Below are 15,581 nucleotides of genomic sequence, written 5' to 3' on the forward strand. Positions count from 1 at the left end.
ATGGAGGAGGCAGGGCCCAGACACCGCATGGGACAGAGTCCCCGCAGCGCACGGGCCACACGGGGAGGATGCCAGAGCAGAGAGGGGCGCGGCAGGACTGAGAGAGGGCAGCAAAAGGGGGGACAGTGACGTGGGGGGCGGGGAGGAGAAGAGGAAAATGCTAGGGTTGAAAATGCCCTCGTTTGGATGGTCCCCTGAGGAGGCGAAGCCCAGGGCAGGAACACGGGGACAGGAAACAGACAGAGAGACCCAGAGACACAGACACTTCACGGCTGTCAATTTGCAGATGGACCCAGAGGACGCCGATGGGAAGGAGAGAGGAGCCCAGAAACACCCAGCAAGGAGGACAGCGGAGAGGGACCGGGGGGCCAAGCCGGAGGGCAGCCTCGGCCTCGGGGACAAGGAGGTGGTCGCCCACGACAGCAAGTTCAAGATGCCCAAGTTCAGGATGCCTTCCTTCTGCACGTCAGGGGCAGCCATGGAGGCCTCAGGGGACCTGTCCCTGCCAAAGGCTGAGGCAGACGTGTCCCTGCCCTCCATCCAGATGGACGTCAAGGCCAGTGACCTCAGTATGGAGCTCCCATCGGCCGACGTGGACATCAAGACAGGCGAGCTGGGAGTGAAGCTCCCGGAGGGCCACCTGCCCGAGGGAGAGCTCGAGGGACCCTCCTCCGGAATGGGGTTCAAAGGGCACCTGCCCAAGGTGCACATGCCCAGCATGAAGATGCCCAAAGCAGACTTCAAGGGCCCCCAGGTGGACATCAAGGGGCCCAAAGTGGACCTGAAGGGCGCCAAAGGGGAGGTGTCGGCCCCTGACATGGAGGTGTCAGTGCCCAGCATGGAGGCGAACATCCAGGCACCAGGCCCAATGGCGGAGGGAGACGTTGTCCTGAGGGACAAGGAGGTGGACACCTGGGATGGGAAGTTCAAGATACCCATGTTCAAGATGCCGTCCTTCGGAGTATCGAGGCCAGAGATAAATTGGGGGACATCTGTGGACATGCCCGAGACCGAGTCGACAGGGGAGGCGAGACTTCCTTCCCTGGAAGGTGAGATGCGAGTCCCAGAGGGTAGCATCCACTTGCCATCTGCTGACCTCGAGCTCCCTGGGGGAGAGTGGGAGGTGGCCGTCCCCAAGGGAGAGGTGACCAAGGGAGAGCTGAAGGGCAAAGCAGAAGGAGCCAGATTCAAAGGCCACTTGTCCAAGGTGCAGATGCCCAGCATCCAGGTACCCAAGGTGGACATAAAGGGTCCCCCAGTGGACATTAAGGGGCCCCAGGTGGACATCAAGGGGCCCAAACTGGACCTGAATGACACCAAAGGGGAGGTGACTGTACCCAATATGGAGGTGTCACTGCCCAGCATAGAGGACATTCAGGCACCAGGGCTCAAACTTGAGGGTGAAGTCATCGTGGGGGATAAGGAAGTGGCCGCCAAGGACAGCAAATTCAAGATGCCCAAGTTCAAGATGCCTTCCTTCGGGATGTCTGGGCCAGGCAAGTCCATGGAGGCCTCAGTGGACGTGTCCCTGCCAAAGGCTGAGGCAGGCGTGTCCCTGCCCTCCATCCAGACTGACGTCCAGGCCAGTGACCTCAGTATCGAGCTGCCTTCTGCCGACGTGGACATCAAGACAGGCGAGCTGGGAGTGAAGCTCCCCAGAATGCCATCGGCTGAACTCGAGCTCCCGGAGGGAGAGATGGAGGTGGCCCTACCTGAGGGACAGGTGAGCCTGGGAGAGATGAAGGGCAAAGCAGAAGGAGCCAGCTACAAGGGCCACATGCCCAAGATGCAGATGCCCAGCATGAAGATGCCCAAAGTAGACTTCCATGGTACCCAGATGGACATCAAGGGGCCTAAACTGGACCCGAAGAGCGCCAAAGCAGACATGACAGTCGCCGACATGGAGGTGTCACTTCCCAGTGTGGAGGTGGGCATGCAGAGAAAAGGGGTCCAGCTGCAAGGTGACATTGTCCGAGGGGGAAAGCAGGTGGCCAGCAAAGACAGCAAGTTCAAGATGCCCAAGTTCAAGATGCCTTCCTTCGGGATGTCTGGGCCAGGCAAGTCCATGGAGGCCTCAGTGGACGTGTCCCTGCCAAAGGCTAAGACTGACATCAAGACCAGTGACCTCAGCATTGACCTGCCATCTGCCGACGTGGACGTGAAGACAGGAGAGCTGGGAGTGAAGCTCCCGGAGGGCCACCTGCCCGAGGGAGAGCTCCAGGAGCCCTCCTCCGGAGTTGGACTCAAAGGGCACCTGCCCAAGGTGCACATGCCCAGCATGAAGATGCCCAAAGTAGACTTCAAGGGCCCGCAGGTGGACATCAAGGGGCCCAAAGTGGACCTGAAGGGCGCCAAAGGGGAGGTGACCGTCCCCGAGGGAGAGGTGAAGCTTGGAGAACTGAAGGGCAAAGCAGAAGGGGCCACGTTCAAGGGCCACATGCCCAAGGTGCAGATGCCCAGCATGAAGATGCCCAAAGTAGACTTCAAGGGCCCGCAGGTGGACATCAAGGGGCCCAAAGTGGACCTGAAGGGCGCCAAAGGGGAGGTGACCGTCCCCGAGGGAGAGGTGAAGCTTGGAGAACTGAAGGGCAAAGCAGAAGGGGCCACGTTCAAGGGCCACATGCCCAAGGTGCAGATGCCCAGCATGAAGATGCCCAAAGTAGACTTCAAGGGCCCGCAGGTGGACATCAAGGGGCCCAAAGTGGACCTGAAGGGCGCCAAAGGGGAGGTGACCGTCCCCGAGGGAGAGGTGAAGCTTGGAGAACTGAAGGGCAAAGCAGAAGGGGCCACGTTCAAGGGCCACATGCCCAAGGTGCAGATGCCCAGCATGAAGATGCCCAAAGTAGACTTCAAGGGCCCGCAGGTGGACATCAAGGGGCCCAAAGTGGACCTGAAGGGCGCCAAAGGGGAGGTGACCGTCCCCGAGGGAGAGGTGAAGCTTGGAGAACTGAAGGGCAAAGCAGAAGGGGCCACGTTCAAGGGCCACATGCCCAAGGTGCAGATGCCCAGCATGAAGATGCCCAAAGTAGACTTCAAGGGCCCGCAGGTGGACATCAAGGGGCCCAAAGTGGACCTGAAGGGCGCCAAAGGGGAGGTGACCGTCCCCGAGGGAGAGGTGAAGCTTGGAGAACTGAAGGGCAAAGCAGAAGGGGCCACGTTCAAGGGCCACATGCCCAAGGTGCAGATGCCCAGCATGAAGATGCCCAAAGTAGACTTCAAGGGCCCGCAGGTGGACATCAAGGGGCCCAAAGTGGACCTGAAGGGCGCCAAAGGGGAGGTGACCGTCCCCGAGGGAGAGGTGAAGCTTGGAGAACTGAAGGGCAAAGCAGAAGGGGCCACGTTCAAGGGCCACATGCCCAAGGTGCAGATGCCCAGCATGAAGATGCCCAAAGTAGACTTCAAGGGCCCGCAGGTGGACATCAAGGGGCCCAAAGTGGACCTGAAGGGCGCCAAAGGGGAGGTGACCGTCCCCGAGGGAGAGGTGAAGCTTGGAGAACTGAAGGGCAAAGCAGAAGGGGCCACGTTCAAGGGCCACATGCCCAAGGTGCAGATGCCCAGCATGAAGATGCCCAAAGTAGACTTCAAGGGCCCGCAGGTGGACATCAAGGGGCCCAAAGTGGACCTGAAGGGCGCCAAAGGGGAGGTGACCGTCCCCGAGGGAGAGGTGAAGCTTGGAGAACTGAAGGGCAAAGCAGAAGGGGCCACGTTCAAGGGCCACATGCCCAAGGTGCAGATGCCCAGCATGAAGATGCCCAAAGTAGACTTCAAGGGCCCGCAGGTGGACATCAAGGGGCCCAAAGTGGACCTGAAGGGCGCCAAAGGGGAGGTGACCGTCCCCGAGGGAGAGGTGAAGCTTGGAGAACTGAAGGGCAAAGCAGAAGGGGCCACGTTCAAGGGCCACATGCCCAAGGTGCAGATGCCCAGCATGAAGATGCCCAAAGTAGACTTCAAGGGCCCGCAGGTGGACATCAAGGGGCCCAAAGTGGACCTGAAGGGCGCCAAAGGGGAGGTGACCGTCCCCGAGGGAGAGGTGAAGCTTGGAGAACTGAAGGGCAAAGCAGAAGGGGCCACGTTCAAGGGCCACATGCCCAAGGTGCAGATGCCCAGCATGAAGATGCCCAAAGTAGACTTCAAGGGCCCGCAGGTGGACATCAAGGGGCCCAAAGTGGACCTGAAGGGCGCCAAAGGGGAGGTGACCGTCCCCGAGGGAGAGGTGAAGCTTGGAGAACTGAAGGGCAAAGCAGAAGGGGCCACGTTCAAGGGCCACATGCCCAAGGTGCAGATGCCCAGCATGAAGATGCCCAAAGTAGACTTCAAGGGCCCGCAGGTGGACATCAAGGGGCCCAAAGTGGACCTGAAGGGCGCCAAAGGGGAGGTGACCGTCCCCGAGGGAGAGGTGAAGCTTGGAGAACTGAAGGGCAAAGCAGAAGGGGCCACGTTCAAGGGCCACATGCCCAAGGTGCAGATGCCCAGCATGAAGATGCCCAAAGTAGACTTCAAGGGCCCGCAGGTGGACATCAAGGGGCCCAAAGTGGACCTGAAGGGCGCCAAAGGGGAGGTGACCGTCCCCGAGGGAGAGGTGAAGCTTGGAGAACTGAAGGGCAAAGCAGAAGGGGCCACGTTCAAGGGCCACATGCCCAAGGTGCAGATGCCCAGCATGAAGATGCCCAAAGTAGACTTCAAGGGCCCGCAGGTGGACATCAAGGGGCCCAAAGTGGACCTGAAGGGCGCCAAAGGGGAGGTGACCGTCCCCGAGGGAGAGGTGAAGCTTGGAGAACTGAAGGGCAAAGCAGAAGGGGCCACGTTCAAGGGCCACATGCCCAAGGTGCAGATGCCCAGCATGAAGATGCCCAAAGTAGACTTCAAGGGCCCGCAGGTGGACATCAAGGGGCCCAAAGTGGACCTGAAGGGCGCCAAAGGGGAGGTGACCGTCCCCGAGGGAGAGGTGAAGCTTGGAGAACTGAAGGGCAAAGCAGAAGGGGCCACGTTCAAGGGCCACATGCCCAAGGTGCAGATGCCCAGCATGAAGATGCCCAAAGTAGACTTCAAGGGCCCGCAGGTGGACATCAAGGGGCCCAAAGTGGACCTGAAGGGCGCCAAAGGGGAGGTGACCGTCCCCGAGGGAGAGGTGAAGCTTGGAGAACTGAAGGGCAAAGCAGAAGGGGCCACGTTCAAGGGCCACATGCCCAAGGTGCAGATGCCCAGCATGAAGATGCCCAAAGTAGACTTCAAGGGCCCGCAGGTGGACATCAAGGGGCCCAAAGTGGACCTGAAGGGCGCCAAAGGGGAGGTGACCGTCCCCGAGGGAGAGGTGAAGCTTGGAGAACTGAAGGGCAAAGCAGAAGGGGCCACGTTCAAGGGCCACATGCCCAAGGTGCAGATGCCCAGCATGAAGATGCCCAAAGTAGACTTCAAGGGCCCGCAGGTGGACATCAAGGGGCCCAAAGTGGACCTGAAGGGCGCCAAAGGGGAGGTGACCGTCCCCGAGGGAGAGGTGAAGCTTGGAGAACTGAAGGGCAAAGCAGAAGGGGCCACGTTCAAGGGCCACATGCCCAAGGTGCAGATGCCCAGCATGAAGATGCCCAAAGTAGACTTCAAGGGCCCGCAGGTGGACATCAAGGGGCCCAAAGTGGACCTGAAGGGCGCCAAAGGGGAGGTGACCGTCCCCGAGGGAGAGGTGAAGCTTGGAGAACTGAAGGGCAAAGCAGAAGGGGCCACGTTCAAGGGCCACATGCCCAAGGTGCAGATGCCCAGCATGAAGATGCCCAAAGTAGACTTCAAGGGCCCGCAGGTGGACATCAAGGGGCCCAAAGTGGACCTGAAGGGCGCCAAAGGGGAGGTGACCGTCCCCGAGGGAGAGGTGAAGCTTGGAGAACTGAAGGGCAAAGCAGAAGGGGCCACGTTCAAGGGCCACATGCCCAAGGTGCAGATGCCCAGCATGAAGATGCCCAAAGTAGACTTCAAGGGCCCGCAGGTGGACATCAAGGGGCCCAAAGTGGACCTGAAGGGCGCCAAAGGGGAGGTGACCGTCCCCGAGGGAGAGGTGAAGCTTGGAGAACTGAAGGGCAAAGCAGAAGGGGCCACGTTCAAGGGCCACATGCCCAAGGTGCAGATGCCCAGCATGAAGATGCCCAAAGTAGACTTCAAGGGCCCGCAGGTGGACATCAAGGGGCCCAAAGTGGACCTGAAGGGCGCCAAAGGGGAGGTGACCGTCCCCGAGGGAGAGGTGAAGCTTGGAGAACTGAAGGGCAAAGCAGAAGGGGCCACGTTCAAGGGCCACATGCCCAAGGTGCAGATGCCCAGCATGAAGATGCCCAAAGTAGACTTCAAGGGCCCGCAGGTGGACATCAAGGGGCCCAAAGTGGACCTGAAGGGCGCCAAAGGGGAGGTGACCGTCCCCGAGGGAGAGGTGAAGCTTGGAGAACTGAAGGGCAAAGCAGAAGGGGCCACGTTCAAGGGCCACATGCCCAAGGTGCAGATGCCCAGCATGAAGATGCCCAAAGTAGACTTCAAGGGCCCGCAGGTGGACATCAAGGGGCCCAAAGTGGACCTGAAGGGCGCCAAAGGGGAGGTGACCGTCCCCGAGGGAGAGGTGAAGCTTGGAGAACTGAAGGGCAAAGCAGAAGGGGCCACGTTCAAGGGCCACATGCCCAAGGTGCAGATGCCCAGCATGAAGATGCCCAAAGTAGACTTCAAGGGCCCGCAGGTGGACATCAAGGGGCCCAAAGTGGACCTGAAGGGCGCCAAAGGGGAGGTGACCGTCCCCGAGGGAGAGGTGAAGCTTGGAGAACTGAAGGGCAAAGCAGAAGGGGCCACGTTCAAGGGCCACATGCCCAAGGTGCAGATGCCCAGCATGAAGATGCCCAAAGTAGACTTCAAGGGCCCGCAGGTGGACATCAAGGGGCCCAAAGTGGACCTGAAGGGCGCCAAAGGGGAGGTGACCGTCCCCGAGGGAGAGGTGAAGCTTGGAGAACTGAAGGGCAAAGCAGAAGGGGCCACGTTCAAGGGCCACATGCCCAAGGTGCAGATGCCCAGCATGAAGATGCCCAAAGTAGACTTCAAGGGCCCGCAGGTGGACATCAAGGGGCCCAAAGTGGACCTGAAGGGCGCCAAAGGGGAGGTGACCGTCCCCGAGGGAGAGGTGAAGCTTGGAGAACTGAAGGGCAAAGCAGAAGGGGCCACGTTCAAGGGCCACATGCCCAAGGTGCAGATGCCCAGCATGAAGATGCCCAAAGTAGACTTCAAGGGCCCGCAGGTGGACATCAAGGGGCCCAAAGTGGACCTGAAGGGCGCCAAAGGGGAGGTGACCGTCCCCGAGGGAGAGGTGAAGCTTGGAGAACTGAAGGGCAAAGCAGAAGGGGCCACGTTCAAGGGCCACATGCCCAAGGTGCAGATGCCCAGCATGAAGATGCCCAAAGTAGACTTCAAGGGCCCGCAGGTGGACATCAAGGGGCCCAAAGTGGACCTGAAGGGCGCCAAAGGGGAGGTGACCGTCCCCGAGGGAGAGGTGAAGCTTGGAGAACTGAAGGGCAAAGCAGAAGGGGCCACGTTCAAGGGCCACATGCCCAAGGTGCAGATGCCCAGCATGAAGATGCCCAAAGTAGACTTCAAGGGCCCGCAGGTGGACATCAAGGGGCCCAAAGTGGACCTGAAGGGCGCCAAAGGGGAGGTGACCGTCCCCGAGGGAGAGGTGAAGCTTGGAGAACTGAAGGGCAAAGCAGAAGGGGCCACGTTCAAGGGCCACATGCCCAAGGTGCAGATGCCCAGCATGAAGATGCCCAAAGTAGACTTCAAGGGCCCGCAGGTGGACATCAAGGGGCCCAAAGTGGACCTGAAGGGCGCCAAAGGGGAGGTGACCGTCCCCGAGGGAGAGGTGAAGCTTGGAGAACTGAAGGGCAAAGCAGAAGGGGCCACGTTCAAGGGCCACATGCCCAAGGTGCAGATGCCCAGCATGAAGATGCCCAAAGTAGACTTCAAGGGCCCGCAGGTGGACATCAAGGGGCCCAAAGTGGACCTGAAGGGCGCCAAAGGGGAGGTGACCGTCCCCGAGGGAGAGGTGAAGCTTGGAGAACTGAAGGGCAAAGCAGAAGGGGCCACGTTCAAGGGCCACATGCCCAAGGTGCAGATGCCCAGCATGAAGATGCCCAAAGTAGACTTCAAGGGCCCGCAGGTGGACATCAAGGGGCCCAAAGTGGACCTGAAGGGCGCCAAAGGGGAGGTGACCGTCCCCGAGGGAGAGGTGAAGCTTGGAGAACTGAAGGGCAAAGCAGAAGGGGCCACGTTCAAGGGCCACATGCCCAAGGTGCAGATGCCCAGCATGAAGATGCCCAAAGTAGACTTCAAGGGCCCGCAGGTGGACATCAAGGGGCCCAAAGTGGACCTGAAGGGCGCCAAAGGGGAGGTGACCGTCCCCGAGGGAGAGGTGAAGCTTGGAGAACTGAAGGGCAAAGCAGAAGGGGCCACGTTCAAGGGCCACATGCCCAAGGTGCAGATGCCCAGCATGAAGATGCCCAAAGTAGACTTCAAGGGCCCGCAGGTGGACATCAAGGGGCCCAAAGTGGACCTGAAGGGCGCCAAAGGGGAGGTGACCGTCCCCGAGGGAGAGGTGAAGCTTGGAGAACTGAAGGGCAAAGCAGAAGGGGCCACGTTCAAGGGCCACATGCCCAAGGTGCAGATGCCCAGCATGAAGATGCCCAAAGTAGACTTCAAGGGCCCGCAGGTGGACATCAAGGGGCCCAAAGTGGACCTGAAGGGCGCCAAAGGGGAGGTGACCGTCCCCGAGGGAGAGGTGAAGCTTGGAGAACTGAAGGGCAAAGCAGAAGGGGCCACGTTCAAGGGCCACATGCCCAAGGTGCAGATGCCCAGCATGAAGATGCCCAAAGTAGACTTCAAGGGCCCGCAGGTGGACATCAAGGGGCCCAAAGTGGACCTGAAGGGCGCCAAAGGGGAGGTGACCGTCCCCGAGGGAGAGGTGAAGCTTGGAGAACTGAAGGGCAAAGCAGAAGGGGCCACGTTCAAGGGCCACATGCCCAAGGTGCAGATGCCCAGCATGAAGATGCCCAAAGTAGACTTCAAGGGCCCGCAGGTGGACATCAAGGGGCCCAAAGTGGACCTGAAGGGCGCCAAAGGGGAGGTGACCGTCCCCGAGGGAGAGGTGAAGCTTGGAGAACTGAAGGGCAAAGCAGAAGGGGCCACGTTCAAGGGCCACATGCCCAAGGTGCAGATGCCCAGCATGAAGATGCCCAAAGTAGACTTCAAGGGCCCGCAGGTGGACATCAAGGGGCCCAAAGTGGACCTGAAGGGCGCCAAAGGGGAGGTGACCGTCCCCGAGGGAGAGGTGAAGCTTGGAGAACTGAAGGGCAAAGCAGAAGGGGCCACGTTCAAGGGCCACATGCCCAAGGTGCAGATGCCCAGCATGAAGATGCCCAAAGTAGACTTCAAGGGCCCGCAGGTGGACATCAAGGGGCCCAAAGTGGACCTGAAGGGCGCCAAAGGGGAGGTGACCGTCCCCGAGGGAGAGGTGAAGCTTGGAGAACTGAAGGGCAAAGCAGAAGGGGCCACGTTCAAGGGCCACATGCCCAAGGTGCAGATGCCCAGCATGAAGATGCCCAAAGTAGACTTCAAGGGCCCGCAGGTGGACATCAAGGGGCCCAAAGTGGACCTGAAGGGCGCCAAAGGGGAGGTGACCGTCCCCGAGGGAGAGGTGAAGCTTGGAGAACTGAAGGGCAAAGCAGAAGGGGCCACGTTCAAGGGCCACATGCCCAAGGTGCAGATGCCCAGCATGAAGATGCCCAAAGTAGACTTCAAGGGCCCGCAGGTGGACATCAAGGGGCCCAAAGTGGACCTGAAGGGCGCCAAAGGGGAGGTGACCGTCCCCGAGGGAGAGGTGAAGCTTGGAGAACTGAAGGGCAAAGCAGAAGGGGCCACGTTCAAGGGCCACATGCCCAAGGTGCAGATGCCCAGCATGAAGATGCCCAAAGTAGACTTCAAGGGCCCGCAGGTGGACATCAAGGGGCCCAAAGTGGACCTGAAGGGCGCCAAAGGGGAGGTGACCGTCCCCGAGGGAGAGGTGAAGCTTGGAGAACTGAAGGGCAAAGCAGAAGGGGCCACGTTCAAGGGCCACATGCCCAAGGTGCAGATGCCCAGCATGAAGATGCCCAAAGTAGACTTCAAGGGCCCGCAGGTGGACATCAAGGGGCCCAAAGTGGACCTGAAGGGCGCCAAAGGGGAGGTGACCGTCCCCGAGGGAGAGGTGAAGCTTGGAGAACTGAAGGGCAAAGCAGAAGGGGCCACGTTCAAGGGCCACATGCCCAAGGTGCAGATGCCCAGCATGAAGATGCCCAAAGTAGACTTCAAGGGCCCGCAGGTGGACATCAAGGGGCCCAAAGTGGACCTGAAGGGCGCCAAAGGGGAGGTGACCGTCCCCGAGGGAGAGGTGAAGCTTGGAGAACTGAAGGGCAAAGCAGAAGGGGCCACGTTCAAGGGCCACATGCCCAAGGTGCAGATGCCCAGCATGAAGATGCCCAAAGTAGACTTCAAGGGCCCGCAGGTGGACATCAAGGGGCCCAAAGTGGACCTGAAGGGCGCCAAAGGGGAGGTGACCGTCCCCGAGGGAGAGGTGAAGCTTGGAGAACTGAAGGGCAAAGCAGAAGGGGCCACGTTCAAGGGCCACATGCCCAAGGTGCAGATGCCCAGCATGAAGATGCCCAAAGTAGACTTCAAGGGCCCGCAGGTGGACATCAAGGGGCCCAAAGTGGACCTGAAGGGCGCCAAAGGGGAGGTGACCGTCCCCGAGGGAGAGGTGAAGCTTGGAGAACTGAAGGGCAAAGCAGAAGGGGCCACGTTCAAGGGCCACATGCCCAAGGTGCAGATGCCCAGCATGAAGATGCCCAAAGTAGACTTCAAGGGCCCGCAGGTGGACATCAAGGGGCCCAAAGTGGACCTGAAGGGCGCCAAAGGGGAGGTGACCGTCCCCGAGGGAGAGGTGAAGCTTGGAGAACTGAAGGGCAAAGCAGAAGGGGCCACGTTCAAGGGCCACATGCCCAAGGTGCAGATGCCCAGCATGAAGATGCCCAAAGTAGACTTCAAGGGCCCGCAGGTGGACATCAAGGGGCCCAAAGTGGACCTGAAGGGCGCCAAAGGGGAGGTGACCGTCCCCGAGGGAGAGGTGAAGCTTGGAGAACTGAAGGGCAAAGCAGAAGGGGCCACGTTCAAGGGCCACATGCCCAAGGTGCAGATGCCCAGCATGAAGATGCCCAAAGTAGACTTCAAGGGCCCGCAGGTGGACATCAAGGGGCCCAAAGTGGACCTGAAGGGCGCCAAAGGGGAGGTGACCGTCCCCGAGGGAGAGGTGAAGCTTGGAGAACTGAAGGGCAAAGCAGAAGGGGCCACGTTCAAGGGCCACATGCCCAAGGTGCAGATGCCCAGCATGAAGATGCCCAAAGTAGACTTCAAGGGCCCGCAGGTGGACATCAAGGGGCCCAAAGTGGACCTGAAGGGCGCCAAAGGGGAGGTGACCGTCCCCGAGGGAGAGGTGAAGCTTGGAGAACTGAAGGGCAAAGCAGAAGGGGCCACGTTCAAGGGCCACATGCCCAAGGTGCAGATGCCCAGCATGAAGATGCCCAAAGTAGACTTCAAGGGCCCGCAGGTGGACATCAAGGGGCCCAAAGTGGACCTGAAGGGCGCCAAAGGGGAGGTGACCGTCCCCGAGGGAGAGGTGAAGCTTGGAGAACTGAAGGGCAAAGCAGAAGGGGCCACGTTCAAGGGCCACATGCCCAAGGTGCAGATGCCCAGCATGAAGATGCCCAAAGTAGACTTCAAGGGCCCGCAGGTGGACATCAAGGGGCCCAAAGTGGACCTGAAGGGCGCCAAAGGGGAGGTGACCGTCCCCGAGGGAGAGGTGAAGCTTGGAGAACTGAAGGGCAAAGCAGAAGGGGCCACGTTCAAGGGCCACATGCCCAAGGTGCAGATGCCCAGCATGAAGATGCCCAAAGTAGACTTCAAGGGCCCGCAGGTGGACATCAAGGGGCCCAAAGTGGACCTGAAGGGCGCCAAAGGGGAGGTGACCGTCCCCGAGGGAGAGGTGAAGCTTGGAGAACTGAAGGGCAAAGCAGAAGGGGCCACGTTCAAGGGCCACATGCCCAAGGTGCAGATGCCCAGCATGAAGATGCCCAAAGTAGACTTCAAGGGCCCGCAGGTGGACATCAAGGGGCCCAAAGTGGACCTGAAGGGCGCCAAAGGGGAGGTGACCGTCCCCGAGGGAGAGGTGAAGCTTGGAGAACTGAAGGGCAAAGCAGAAGGGGCCACGTTCAAGGGCCACATGCCCAAGGTGCAGATGCCCAGCATGAAGATGCCCAAAGTAGACTTCAAGGGCCCGCAGGTGGACATCAAGGGGCCCAAAGTGGACCTGAAGGGCGCCAAAGGGGAGGTGACCGTCCCCGAGGGAGAGGTGAAGCTTGGAGAACTGAAGGGCAAAGCAGAAGGGGCCACGTTCAAGGGCCACATGCCCAAGGTGCAGATGCCCAGCATGAAGATGCCCAAAGTAGACTTCAAGGGCCCGCAGGTGGACATCAAGGGGCCCAAAGTGGACCTGAAGGGCGCCAAAGGGGAGGTGACCGTCCCCGAGGGAGAGGTGAAGCTTGGAGAACTGAAGGGCAAAGCAGAAGGGGCCACGTTCAAGGGCCACATGCCCAAGGTGCAGATGCCCAGCATGAAGATGCCCAAAGTAGACTTCAAGGGCCCGCAGGTGGACATCAAGGGGCCCAAAGTGGACCTGAAGGGCGCCAAAGGGGAGGTGACCGTCCCCGAGGGAGAGGTGAAGCTTGGAGAACTGAAGGGCAAAGCAGAAGGGGCCACGTTCAAGGGCCACATGCCCAAGGTGCAGATGCCCAGCATGAAGATGCCCAAAGTAGACTTCAAGGGCCCGCAGGTGGACATCAAGGGGCCCAAAGTGGACCTGAAGGGCGCCAAAGGGGAGGTGACCGTCCCCGAGGGAGAGGTGAAGCTTGGAGAACTGAAGGGCAAAGCAGAAGGGGCCACGTTCAAGGGCCACATGCCCAAGGTGCAGATGCCCAGCATGAAGATGCCCAAAGTAGACTTCAAGGGCCCGCAGGTGGACATCAAGGGGCCCAAAGTGGACCTGAAGGGCGCCAAAGGGGAGGTGACCGTCCCCGAGGGAGAGGTGAAGCTTGGAGAACTGAAGGGCAAAGCAGAAGGGGCCACGTTCAAGGGCCACATGCCCAAGGTGCAGATGCCCAGCATGAAGATGCCCAAAGTAGACTTCAAGGGCCCGCAGGTGGACATCAAGGGGCCCAAAGTGGACCTGAAGGGCGCCAAAGGGGAGGTGACCGTCCCCGAGGGAGAGGTGAAGCTTGGAGAACTGAAGGGCAAAGCAGAAGGGGCCACGTTCAAGGGCCACATGCCCAAGGTGCAGATGCCCAGCATGAAGATGCCCAAAGTAGACTTCAAGGGCCCGCAGGTGGACATCAAGGGGCCCAAAGTGGACCTGAAGGGCGCCAAAGGGGAGGTGACCGTCCCCGAGGGAGAGGTGAAGCTTGGAGAACTGAAGGGCAAAGCAGAAGGGGCCACGTTCAAGGGCCACATGCCCAAGGTGCAGATGCCCAGCATGAAGATGCCCAAAGTAGACTTCAAGGGCCCGCAGGTGGACATCAAGGGGCCCAAAGTGGACCTGAAGGGCGCCAAAGGGGAGGTGACCGTCCCCGAGGGAGAGGTGAAGCTTGGAGAACTGAAGGGCAAAGCAGAAGGGGCCACGTTCAAGGGCCACATGCCCAAGGTGCAGATGCCCAGCATGAAGATGCCCAAAGTAGACTTCAAGGGCCCGCAGGTGGACATCAAGGGGCCCAAAGTGGACCTGAAGGGCGCCAAAGGGGAGGTGACCGTCCCCGAGGGAGAGGTGAAGCTTGGAGAACTGAAGGGCAAAGCAGAAGGGGCCACGTTCAAGGGCCACATGCCCAAGGTGCAGATGCCCAGCATGAAGATGCCCAAAGTAGACTTCAAGGGCCCGCAGGTGGACATCAAGGCCTCAGTGGACGTGTCCCTGCCAAAGGCTGAGGCAGGCGTGTCCCTGCCCTCCATCCAGACTGACGTCCAGGCCAGTGACCTCAGTATCGAGCTGCCTTCTGCCGACGTGGATGTGAAGACAGGCGAGCTGGGAGTGAAGCTCCTGGAGGGCCACCTGCCCGAGGGAGAGCTCCTTGGATCGGCCTCCACAGTTGGAAGCAAATGGCACCTGCCCAAGGTGCACATGCCCAGCATGAAGATGCCCAAAGTAGACTTCAAGGGCCCGCAGGTGGACATCCAGGGGCCCAAGCTCGATCTGAAGTGCTCCAAAGGGGAGGTCACTGCCCCTGACTTGGAGGTGTCCGTGCCCAGTGTGGAGGCTGACATCCAGGCTGCTGGCTCCAAGCTGGAGGGAGACATTGTCCTCGGGGATAAGGCAGTGGCTACCAAAGACAGCAAGTTCAAGATGCCCAAGTTCAAGATGCCTTCCTTCGGTGCATCTCCACCAAGCAAGGATTGGGGAACATCAGTGGACGTGTCCGTGTCCGACCCCACTGGGACGGCCACTCTACCGTCCATGGTAGGTGAGATTCAAGGCCCAGAAGGCAGCATCCACCTGCCATCTGCTGATCTCGAGCTCCCTGGGGGAGAGTTGGATGTGCCCCTGCAGGAAGGAGAGGTGACGCTGGGGGGGCTGAAGGGCAAAGTAGAAGGGGCCAGGATCAAAGGCCACCTGCCCAAGATGCAGATGCCCAGCATCAAGGTGCCCAAGGTGGACATCAAGGGGCCAAAACTGGACCTTAAGTGCGCCAAAGGGGAGGTGACCCCTCCTGACACAGAGGTGTCGCCGTCCCGTGTGGAGGTGGCTATCCAGGAGCCACATGCCAAGGTGGTGGGTGCCATTGGCCTGGAGGACAAGGAGGTGGCCGCCCGAGAGAGCAAGTTCAAGATGCCCAAGGTCAGCATGCCGTTCTTCCGACCATCATCCAGTAAGACTTACTCGGTGTCGGCGCATGCCCGCGGAGGTGCCACCGTTGCAGAAGTGACCTCCTCTCCTGACGAAGTGCGTACAGCTGTTGACTGGGCTGATCATTCTGTTTCCATGGGCGACGCGGGTTGGGAGGACGCCACGCTTACGAAGTGCCAGGTGCCTCTCCCCAGAGCCAGCGTCTCTGCAGAGGCGCCTCGGGAAACCCTCTCTGAGTCCAAGGGGGGTGCGCCCCAGTTCAGCGCCCCATGTGCTGCCGACCTCCCGTCCTGGGAGCCCGTTCCTTCGTCCCAAACTGACAGCCACCCTGGCCCGGCGCACCCCCTGGTTCACTCGTCTTATGGCCGCGTGACTTTTCCTAAATTCCATCGACCCAAGTTCCGGTTTTCAGTCGCAGCGGCAGCTGAGGCCGAGGGAGAGCCCCGCGCCCTGGAGGGTGCCCCCTCCCCTCGCAGCCCCACACAGGTCCTGGACTCTGAGGAAGCCACAGTGTTCCTGGGGTCGGCCACTCCGCTGCCACCTGCAGGCGTCTCCATGTCCAGGGGCACGGAGGAGCCCGCGGGCAGTGCTGGGC

General features: G+C 60.3%; 1 protein-coding gene across 1 annotated transcript in view; it reads left to right on the forward strand.

The window, feature by feature from the left end:
• The window catches only part of AHNAK2 (AHNAK nucleoprotein 2), a 23,552-nt gene that overhangs the window by 4,040 nt on the left and 3,931 nt on the right, over positions 1 to 15,581 (forward strand). The window contains exons 5-26 of the mRNA XM_014544031.1: positions 8 to 1,634; positions 2,169 to 2,320; positions 2,786 to 2,929; positions 3,332 to 3,478; positions 3,884 to 4,006; positions 4,616 to 4,759; positions 5,165 to 5,299; positions 5,729 to 5,848; positions 6,263 to 6,385; positions 6,812 to 6,955; positions 7,361 to 7,504; positions 7,910 to 8,044; positions 8,642 to 8,776; positions 9,191 to 9,325; positions 9,923 to 10,057; positions 10,472 to 10,606; positions 11,204 to 11,338; positions 11,768 to 11,896; positions 12,302 to 12,445; positions 12,851 to 12,973; positions 13,583 to 13,708; positions 14,027 to 15,574. Coding sequence (XP_014399517.1) covers positions 8 to 1,634; positions 2,169 to 2,320; positions 2,786 to 2,929; positions 3,332 to 3,478; positions 3,884 to 4,006; positions 4,616 to 4,759; positions 5,165 to 5,299; positions 5,729 to 5,848; positions 6,263 to 6,385; positions 6,812 to 6,955; positions 7,361 to 7,504; positions 7,910 to 8,044; positions 8,642 to 8,776; positions 9,191 to 9,325; positions 9,923 to 10,057; positions 10,472 to 10,606; positions 11,204 to 11,338; positions 11,768 to 11,896; positions 12,302 to 12,445; positions 12,851 to 12,973; positions 13,583 to 13,708; positions 14,027 to 15,574 — 5,883 coding nt within the window. The remainder of the gene's footprint in view (positions 1 to 7; positions 1,635 to 2,168; positions 2,321 to 2,785; positions 2,930 to 3,331; positions 3,479 to 3,883; positions 4,007 to 4,615; positions 4,760 to 5,164; positions 5,300 to 5,728; positions 5,849 to 6,262; positions 6,386 to 6,811; positions 6,956 to 7,360; positions 7,505 to 7,909; positions 8,045 to 8,641; positions 8,777 to 9,190; positions 9,326 to 9,922; positions 10,058 to 10,471; positions 10,607 to 11,203; positions 11,339 to 11,767; positions 11,897 to 12,301; positions 12,446 to 12,850; positions 12,974 to 13,582; positions 13,709 to 14,026; positions 15,575 to 15,581) is intronic.

This window comes from Myotis brandtii, unplaced genomic scaffold (assembly GCF_000412655.1).
Source record: "Myotis brandtii unplaced genomic scaffold, ASM41265v1 scaffold3489, whole genome shotgun sequence".
Classification (NCBI taxonomy): Eukaryota; Metazoa; Chordata; class Mammalia; order Chiroptera; family Vespertilionidae; genus Myotis; species Myotis brandtii.